General features: G+C 44.7%; 1 protein-coding gene across 1 annotated transcript; it reads right to left on the bottom strand.

Annotated features, from left to right (window-relative positions):
* Nucleotides 1-9,756: 9,756 nt before the first annotated feature.
* LOC106805022 lies at nucleotides 9,757-10,762 on the bottom strand. Its single transcript, XM_014806491.1, has 3 exons — nucleotides 10,745-10,762; nucleotides 10,207-10,478; nucleotides 9,757-9,907 (listed from the first exon to the last, which is right to left on the bottom strand). Exons 1-3 carry the CDS (start codon nucleotides 10,760-10,762, stop codon nucleotides 9,757-9,759), a joined length of 441 nt encoding a protein of 146 aa, XP_014661977.1.

Below are 10,762 nucleotides of genomic sequence, written 5' to 3'. Positions count from 1 at the left end.
CCATGTACTGTATCAAATGCATCATTAATTGTATATTGTGTAGTATCATGTATTTAGATGCGTATTAATACAGGTTTTATGCGTATTACATCTGTTACTACTATATATATATATATACTATATATATATTATATATTATATTATATGCAGATGGACATATTTTACGTGTGTCGTTTTTTTATTCTGCGTACGATATATATATATATATATATATATACATCTGTATTGCTTTGGGTCTACACTGCCTGTAGAGTCTCATGCATTTAATTGCCAGAGCGTAATATATTGTATAGATAGATTAACACAAGACATCACTTTTTGTGTGTACTCAGAGTTCACGCCCTGCGCGATCATCAGAACAACTTTAATGAATATTATTCATTAAAGGTTGTCTGATGATCGCGCAAAGCGTCGAAACTCTTGAGTAACAGCAAAAAGTCGATGTCGTGTGTTTAATCTATCTACAATATATTATATTATATATATTATATATATATATATTATTATATTATACTATATATACGCTTTATTTCATCCGCCATGGTTTTCCGTATCGTAGGATTAATTTCGTTTACAGGACTATATGAGAATGAACGTGGCAAGGAGTAATGCGTGGTCCGTGGCCGTCCGCTGGCCTGGCGCACCGGGTGACGGCTATGTCAACAGCAGGCTCCTAGCTACTTCACTACTCAGGTATTATGGCCCGTATCGTCCGGCTGCGTATGAGCGGATCAGGACATCGCTGCGGGGCAAGCCGTCACGCTAGGCGCGCCTCGCGTGTACGGCGCACTTGCAACCACCCAGTTAGCACTCCTAAGTTTAGGACAGCTTACGCATTCTCATCCTCGGCAGTGTACCTTGTACATAACCCCCAGAAGAGAATATAGTTTCAGCGACCAGTACTCGGCAGCGGATAGACCGCGACCTTATCATGAGTACTAACATATACAAGTACGGTGTCACGTCTCCGGATCTGTATACTGACTTTCTTGTACTGTTTTATTACTCAGCGATTAATTGAAACACGTGGACGATTTTTGGCCGGTGACGACTACTGCCTCGCAAATGTACGTTTCATTTAGTAATTAAGTTATGAAAGGTGTTGTGCCGTGGAAGGACTCAACTTAGTTACCACTCAGAGTTGATCAGATGAAAGAGAAATGAGATGAGATGGAGAGTAAGTAAGAGTGAGGAGAGGAGGGATAGAAGAGTGTGGAATTGGGAGAGAGATTGTGTGAGTAATGAATCGATTAGATGTATTTTGAGAGTAGAGAGGGTAAGTGAAGTAAGCGATATTTATAATGTATATTTTAAGATGTATTTTGGAGTAGGACTCGTACAAGACGAATTACGGGTAATGGACAAACCATAATATCCGACTATATTATATCTAAACTTACTCATTACCTTCGCGTGTGTGTCAGGGCAGCGATACTAATATACTGGCGCAGGCAATTATACAACTCGTCAACTACTGACAGATAATGAAGACATCAATTGTGGTCCTCAGTGATAACGTCCGATGTCATCCACTCGGGTGAGAGCCTACGGACCAAACGTCGTGGCACATATCACCCACATGGGCGCCACAGCCAGTGATGGTGGTGTATTGGAAACCAGCTCAAGCAGCAGTCAAACGCAGCAAGGCCGCAGCAACTCACAACGCGCATGTGCTGTTGCGCTATAGATTATCTATTCAGATTGTCTAACCAGGCAACAATGTGTAGAGGATTGAGTTTTTAACTGAAAGGTATATTTGTTGTGACACCGGGTATCGATATATTAGTGATGCCGGTAGTCATTGTATACTAATTTATTCATTTGTAATAATACGTGGTCCTTAGTATAAATACACATTTGCTTACGCTCTGACAATTTCATCCATATTAATCGGTTGTATGTGTTGTTGGTATAGATCACGAGTGAATAGAATTTTGTGAATATTAATCTTATAATTTGCAATTCTTGCATGTGTGCGTGTTTCTGCTTGGTTTACGTGTGATTGAATCATTGGCGTCGATGGAAAGAATTTGATTAAGGAGTTAGAATGGTATCAGAACCAACGATTTATTCTACATACAATATAATTGAGTCGCAATATAAGCGAAGTTTGTTCAATCGTTAACAACAAAGTACACTTTAAGCCTCAATGATGACGATTAACTCTTTATTTAAGCCAGTTAAGTTAATTAATTTTAGGTCTGGTAATTTAGTTTCGATTGCCAATGGAACCTGTTTAGTGTGTCAGTTGGAGCTTTTGATTAACGAAAGTTCGATTAGCTGGATAATTGCGGATAGCCACCACCCGTATCCGCCTCGTTTCCGCCTATGACCACTTGCGCTATCGCTGCGGTATTCCTCCTAGACGACCACCGTATCCGCCGGCCTAGTTCCTGGCCGGACGACCCTGCCGTATCCGCGCCGGTTACCTCCTGTGCGGTGAGCCACTCCTCGCCGTATATCCGCTCCTATTCGTCCGAGACCCTGCCATTGATGCGCCTCGTACTCCTACCGGGGGGAGACCATACCGCCCGGGTATGCCCGCGGCTTGCCGTAGTCCTGCTCTAGGGACGACCGCCCGTGGATCCGCCCCGTATCCCGTGCCTGTTATAGGACGATACCGGCGTGTATGTCCGGCGTTCTTATGTGCCTCTGCGAGGGTGACCGTCGGGTGATCGGCGCTCCTATTCGGCGTGCCGATTACCGACCCCTGCGGCGTGGACGCCTGCCCGTGAGTCCATGCGTAGACGGTGAAGCCGTGCCGATAGTCCGGCTCGATTCTCCTAGGCTCAGCGACTCAGGTATCGCTCTCGTATCCTCCTAGACTGAGCTGCCGATATCCCTCCGATATCGGCTGCGCGTGGAATGTACCGCCGTATCCGCTCTTCCGTGGTAATGCCTTACCTGACGCGAGTCGAGGCTGCGCAGTGAAATCTTTTCGGCCTCCGTTATCTATCCCATAGTGGAGCTTAGTTAGGCCGCGGGTAGGTTCCCGGTCGGAGGCGAATACAGTGTGTGCGCATGTGGTCCTCGGTAGGAGGTGGACTACAGCCGTATTCCGCGCTCCGTTATCCTCCTCCGACGACCGCCGCCTCCGCCTCCGTATGCCTAAGCCCTATTGGTGCGGTACTAGTGGTGGCCTCCGCGACTCGTTGAGTAAATTATACGGACTGCTCTTACTCTTACGTAGTTATTAGGCCCTCTCATTAGAATCGACTTACGGTGACGCCGGTCTTTCTTACGCCTTCCGTTATGAATTTAATTTTTGTCTCATTAACATATTCCGGCTCTCTGTACCGTCTAGTGGATTGTAGATTGTGCGCTCAAGCAATGCGTGACAGCACTCTTGGCGGCACACCAATGGTCGCACAATGATGTATTTGTGTGTAATGGTGTTTGATTGAGTCTGATTATAATAGTTATGTGCACAATAAAGAAGTGGTAGTGGAATATGCTCTCTCTATTACAATGCTTGGGATGCATAGATTTCATGATGGATTATAATTGACAAGTATGTCCACGTGCGCTATGATTATCAACTAATATAAACAAAGGCTCAATGTCTTTACTGTCATACAGCAAAAGGTGAGTAATGAGAAACCGTTCATCTTTTTCCTAGATAAATGTAAATGACAAATGATAAGGGCGTAGGTTAATAACATTTATAGCCATTTAAAATCGAGGCAGTGCGTCTATGCGAAGGATGTGAATAGAGTCGCTGGATTATTGCAGCAAGGTAAGAAATTTAGTCCAATGGGCACTAGTTTTGGTCACGAGGTAGATCGAGGCCATTTACCTTCATAAGCCACGAACTTGGTGAGCAGCCACGTAATTTATATTGCAAATATTCTCCATTACAAATACGCGTATCACGTACAAATGGACAAGAGTGATAGCGAATTAAAGACTTTGTTTTAACTTCTATCCACAAGGTGTATTGGCTAGCAGTAGAGAATTCTCAGCCTACCGAAGTTAGAAACTTTATGTTGCGCGTAACAGTGATTAATATTTCACAACCGCTCAAGATTAACGTTTTTCGCCGCTGATAATTCTTTTTTGATAGCTTTTGATCCGTTCCCTATTTGTTACTGACCTCCTCAGACACTTATAACTTACCGATTCGCTCGGGATTGGGCCTTGTCGGTCGGTACCCGCTGATTGATGAACGTTGTTAGCGTTGTGCGTTGAATGCGAGGCGTAAGACCTTTTCGTGGTTTACGGTTGGTGTCGTGGGGTTGGTTTGGCGCATGCGTGGATAGTGGTGTCTTTGATATTTTTATTAGCCGCTGGCGCCGTAACCAAACCTTACGCGCGTGTTTTCGTGCCATTGCGTCGTGTTCGAGTACGCGGTTCGCGTGGTGTTTTCTAAAAGACTCGCGTGGTGGGCGTGCTATTGGCGTGATGTCTCTTCCGTCACTTCAGACGAACGACGTCTTCCGTTTGTCTCGTTTTCGGGCACCCGCTCACCGTCGCTCATTCATTTTTGTTCACGTTCGGGAGTATTATGTTTGGTTAGCGTCGGGCTCGTTCACGTGAGATCTCATCCATGACCGGCTTACCGTAGTCCGTTGGTCCTTCTCACACAGTAGCTCTCTGACTCGTGGAGGAATGTGTTGACGTCTGTTGACCTGGCCTAATGCAAGACGTAAAGTGATCTCTACTATGTGTCGGCTTGACCTATAAGACCCGGCACGAAGAACCACGTCGCGGTGCCTTTCGAAAAGTTCAATCAGCCTCCACGTTATTCCGGCCTTAACCCGCGTTTTGGTACGCGCTCACTGTGTGAAAGTCCTGCGGATGTCATATATGTTAATCCTCAATTGTGTAGCCTTCGTCGATGTGCCACCACTTTGTCTGCCGTTGTCTTAACATCCTTAGATGATATTAACCATTGGCATCTATGCGCTCTCACTGCATAAGATAAGTCCCGCAGTGCTATGTCCCATGCTACCTAAAAGTTTGTTTTTGGCTGTCTTGATTGTTTATTGTGTGTTCCTATATTATATCAACCACGACCCTATTTAACGACGGGTGCACGCATAGCTCCAAATCGGTCTGATTTCGCGGATCCGTTCAATTGCAGTTGTGACGTCTGTAGCAATATGAGTATACGCGGTAAGTGATACTGAGATGATAGTTCCGGATATTTAAGGATTTGCTGAATTAGTTTATCTATTAGGAACCGGTCCGCAATGTTTAGTCTGATTTATCTCGTGGATATATATGGTGATCTGTGACAGTTGAATCGTCATGTGTATCCGGGCGCAACTCAGTCAACATGCCGATCACACTCACTGTCTCTCTGCGTAGCGCAGAACGACCTTTGTATTCTCATATAATAGCATGATCGGCTGATCTCGCCACTTCTAGTTATATATAACGTTCTGTTCAGTGAAACAATATCGTATCGCCGTGCCATGTGCTGTGATCTGCAGTTGACGGTTATTGATTTTGATTAAGTCCGAGGGACTTCTGTTATTTATAAACATGCGTGTAGCATTCATATAATTTCGTTGGAATTCCGATAATTGTTTCACTGGTGATCCTTAAAGAGCAACAAGGTCATCGCCTAGAATTTCGCGACAAGCGGTTATACAGCAGCACAGTTCTTCTCTCTTTATCAATGGACTTAGAACACGATTGATTCGTACGACCGAACACGTTCTATTGATGTTGCGCGTCGTCGTTCGTTACGATAGATGGGTTAAATAAGAAAATTATATGATCGCCCTGTCGCGCACGCTGAACGTGGTGTAAGATGGTCGAGTTGCAGCACAGAGTTCGGTAGGTGTCGGGCACAGATGATGATTTAACACCGCGCACGGGCCGCGGTAGATGATTTAACGTGAGGCTGTGCATCATGGCGACTTGCGACGTCGGCGTCCGTATTAAGTAGTTAGCAACGCGGGTCGATGCGGGGTGGTGAGCTCCTTAACCTAAACCTAACCTAACCCCACCCAAACCCATTGCTCAGAAAGTTGGCCAGCGCGCGAAGCGTCGGTACCGCGCCCAGCGGCTAATAAATGCACGCACGACGCACGCACGCATGGACGCAGGCCCACGCGTACGCAAGCAGTATGCACGAACCTTACGCGGTAGTTGTAGCGCTCGCCAGCGGCTAATAAAATAAAAGACACATGCACGCACGCCACGCACGCATGCACTCCACGTACGCCACGAAGTTACGCTCGATGCCACGCACATTACGCTAAATGTTACGCACGCTGGCACGACGTATGCTGGCGAACTAGTGGTTTATAAACGGGATGTCAAAGCAATCAAGATTGAGATACTTTTAAGGTTGGATAATTCTGAAATACGCAGGAGTATTTCTATTTTGCTGCCACGCCATCGCCACCGCCGTTCACTCTCTACAAAAACTATGCCCTGACTTCTGGCAGCTACCTATACCACACGCGTTACCGACATTAATTATTATGCCTCATTACACCAATGCCCCGTTTTATTGACCTGTCACAAATTAATAAGCGTGACAAAGAGGAGGTGTCACAGTTTTGTTTCATTAGTCCTCATTCACACGTGTACGGGTTTTGCTAGGCTGACTAATGGAACTACACCCAGACGTAGGAGACATTGATATGACAGCAGAAATCTACTTATTATGACACGTACGACACTATCTAGGACACGATTTCGTCCTTTATTTCATTAGATTCCCTAACACTAAATATATAGATCACTATAAACTATATATATACTATATATAACTTGCTACTATAATTATATGCTAATATACTATATATAAACTGATATATATAAACTTATCAGATTTTCCCTAACACTAGATATGCCCGTAGACAGTGGGCGTAGTTAAGCCATGCCCTGCCCCCCCCCCTGTTTGATCCAAAAGGTTTTTTAAAAAAAAAAGCTTCTACTAAAAAGCAGAATTCCGGCCGTAGTCAGAATGAAGGCTGTACATGTACTCAAAACTGCCCTCAATCCATCTCCTGCCCGATCTTACATTTTCAAAATTTTATGGGGAGGTACCCATATCCCCGCCTGTTTTCACCCGCCTCCTTGGAATCTGGATCCGCCTACTGACCAGTTAGCAAATCTTGGAGCATGAGAACAACGAACAAAAATATCGCTTTTTTGCACGGCCGCCCAAAACAAGATTGCCAGAGCTGTAAGGTGCGGGAGCATAGGGTTTGGACGAGGGGGCGGGGAACCATTAAAATATTAAGTCATCCACTATTTGCGCAGTTCGCTGTTTCTGCTTCCCTCGTTTAAAATTCCTGCACTACGCCACTGCCCGTCTAGGCTTTTGATGATTTCAGATAGAGAGTGTGTGTTATGTTTGCTGGTCTGTATATATATGCGTGCTGCTTTTCTTCAGAAATGCAACCTAAATGTGTAAATACTCTATTTGTACTTTTATACACTTTGGATGTCATATGATGTATAAGGTGGCGGGCTTACTGGCTGTGTGAAAACAATTGTGGACACTTGAAATTGGAAAATAATGGGACCATGCTAGATGAATTACACAATTAATAACATTGCAAACATTTTATGATACAGCAACAGATAATCTTATAGTACTTTCATTTCCATTAATGTTAAAATAGATACTAAAAGACGTATAATGGAACCCACACAAATATAGACTAACATAACATGATTTTATTGGCTATAGCGTCAGTGCGACCAATCAGTTGATAATATAACTACCTGGGCAATGTTCTCTGCTGCCAATTTCAAAGGGCTATAATAACACGCACATGCGCTCTTTTATTTTATACGCAATCAATCTGTATAGTTTCAAATTGGTAGTTATCAGCGGCCACTCTACCCCCCCTTTTTTTTATCTCTGTCGTGCCTGCCACGTACTAATGATATGCGAAATGTAGTTCGAAGGATAGACATCACAGCTTTCATATGACGCTGACACTCTGAAAGTGTTAACTGCCGCAGTCGCATTAACAATCAACATGGACTTGTCACATTTGTCACGTTCACACGACTGCAACAATGTGCGGATGGCTATTTGGTTAGCTTCTGTGATTAGGGCTACTGGTCAGTCAGTGTAACTTAGGTTGTGTTCGGGGCGTAGCGGAACATGCCACTGGTCTATCGTTATGCTTGTAACGTGTGCGTCTGTATTGTACAAATTTAGTCAGTATTGTATATTGGTATAGTATCATGTAATTTAGTTTATAATTTTATGATAGGTTTTATGCGTATTACATGCTGTTATAAATGACAGAGTAATACGATAAAACCTATCTCTTTATATACTATATATACGCTTGATTTTCTATCCGCTTTTTTTCCCTTTATTAGTAGGAATTATTTTTCGTTACAGACTTATGAGAATGGAACGTGGCACCTAAGGAGTAATGTGGTCGGGGCCGTCGTGCCTTGGCGCACGGTGACGGCCCTTATGTTCACACAGGCTCCTAGTACTTCACTATCAGTATATGAGACCCGTATTGTCCGTCGCGTTTGAGAGGATCAGGAAACCCGCCGGCGTCGCTGAGCTTCAACAGCAGCAGCGAACAGCTTCCGCGGTTTTACTGCCTCAGCCAGGATCAGGCTACAGCCGACCAGACGGCAGCGAAGAAGCGCGCTTACGAGTACAACCACCAACAGCAGCAGCAACCGCAGCAACCACAACGGCGCTGTGTGTAGGCCTACTATTAGGAACATTAGATTGCGACCAGCAAACCAATGTTGATTGAGTTTTACTGAAATGCAATCTGCCGGTAATAAGTATTGATATTATTGTGATTACTAGAATGTATGATATTCGTTTGTGTGCAATTCGATGGCCTTTTTAATGACACAGTTGTTTATCCAATATACGTTTGTATGTAGCATTATTACTACTCATTTAAATTAGGAATAAATTGGGTATTATTTTCAAATATTTTCGATATTTGTATTATTCGTGTGTGTTGTTGTATTAACAATAATCAGAGATAAGAGAGATTTTTTCCCGAACAAATTTAATTACAACAAGCATTTAAAGAAATCTTTAAAAACATCACAAATTGTTTTTGCCGTACGTGCATTAATTACATTTACTTAAATTAACACCGAATTTTTTTTAACAACTAATCTACATAAATAAACGTGAAGCACGCTTTTGCCGTTATTGTCAACTAGCTATTAAACATAACGCACATAGTCTGTGCTGCCATACGTGCGACGGTATCCACCGCCGTAACCACGCCGGTATCCTCTTTAGACGCAGCGGTTCCACCGCCGTACTCCACCAAGCCGTGCCGTCCTATCGCTCCACCAAGCCTGCCGATCCACCAGTTGTTGCTGTATCCTCCAAGCCTGCCGGATCCACCAGTGTTGCCTGTATCCACCAGTGTTGCCTGGTTATTGAGTCGGTATTTCCACCAAGCCTGCCGTATTTTTCACCAGGTTGTTGCCGTATCAACTATGTCTGCCGTATGAGTCGGTATTTCCCCCAGCCATGGCCGATATCCTCCAAGCCTGCTGGATGCCCACCAGTGTTGCCGTATCCACCTAGCCTGCCGTATCCTCCAAGCCTGCTGGATCCACCAGTGTTGCCGTATCCACCTAGCCTGCCGTATCCTCCAAGCCTGCTGGATCCACCAGTGTTGCCGTATGCCGCTAGCCTGCCGTCCGTTTTTCTACCGTATCCTCCAAGCCTGCCGTATCCTCTAAGCCTGCTGGATTCACCAGTGTTGCCGTATCCACCTACCTGCCTCGTATTCTCCAAGCCCTGCTGGGCTTATCCACCAGTGTTGCCGTATCAACCTAGCCTGCCGTATTCTCCAAGCCTGCTGCGATCCACAGTTGTTTGCCGTATCCTCCAAGCCTGCTGGATCCACCAGTGTTGCCGTATCCTCCAAGCCTGCTGGATCCACCAGTGTTGCCGTATCCACCTAGGCTGCCGTATCCTCCAAGCCTGCTGGATCCACCAGTGTTGCCCGTCATCCACCTTAGGGCTGCCGTTTCCTCCAAGCTGCTGGATCCACCAGTGTCTGTCTCTCTCTCTCTCTTCTCTCTCTCTCTCTCTCTCTCTCTCTTTCTCTTTCTCTGTCACTCTGACTGGTAACTAGTTAGTCTTCCACCACAACACCTTTCATAATAATTACTAAATGAAACGTAACATCGCAGTAGCGTAACCGCCAAAATCGTCGTGTTTATATTAATGGAGAAAAAACAGATAATAAAGTCAGTATAAGATGGAGACGTGACACGTACTTGTAGTTGTACTCGTAAGCGCGGTTCTTCGCTGCCGTCTGGTCGGCTGTAGCCTGATCCTGGCTGTAGGCAGTACCGGAAGCTGTTCCTGCTCTGTTGAAGCTCAGCGACGCCGCGCGGTTTCCTGATCCTCTCAACGCGCCGGACGATACGGGTCCATATACCTGAGTAGTGAAGTAGCTAGGAGCCTGTGTGACATAGCCGTCACCGTGCGCCAGGCCAGCGACGGCCACGACCACCATTACTCCTAGTGCCACGTTCATTCTCATAGTCTGTAAACGAAAATATAATTCCTACTAATAACGGAAAACAGGCGGATGAAATAAAGCGTATATATATATAATAACAGATGTAATACGCATAAAACCTATCATAAAATATAAACTAAATACATGATACTATACTCAATATACAATACTGATAAATTTGTACAATACAGACGCACACGTTACAAGCAAACGATAGACAGTGGCATGTTCCGTACCCCCGAACACACTAATTACATGACTGACCAGTAGCCTAATCAACAGAAGCTAACCAAATAGCCATCCGCCAT

The sequence above is a fragment of the Priapulus caudatus genome, unplaced genomic scaffold, assembly GCF_000485595.1.
Source record: "Priapulus caudatus unplaced genomic scaffold, Priapulus_caudatus-5.0.1 Scaffold97, whole genome shotgun sequence".
Classification (NCBI taxonomy): domain Eukaryota; kingdom Metazoa; phylum Priapulida; class Priapulimorpha; order Priapulimorphida; family Priapulidae; genus Priapulus; species Priapulus caudatus.
Note: the sequence above shows the minus strand (reverse complement) of the source record. Positions and strands in the feature narration are given on the sequence as shown.

Coding starts and splice junctions, on each gene's coding strand:
- LOC106805022 (XM_014806491.1), bottom strand. Junction 9,908..10,206: donor GCTTACGAGTACAACTACAA/GTACGTGTCACG, acceptor TGGATCCAGCAG/GCTTGGAGGATACGGCAGCC.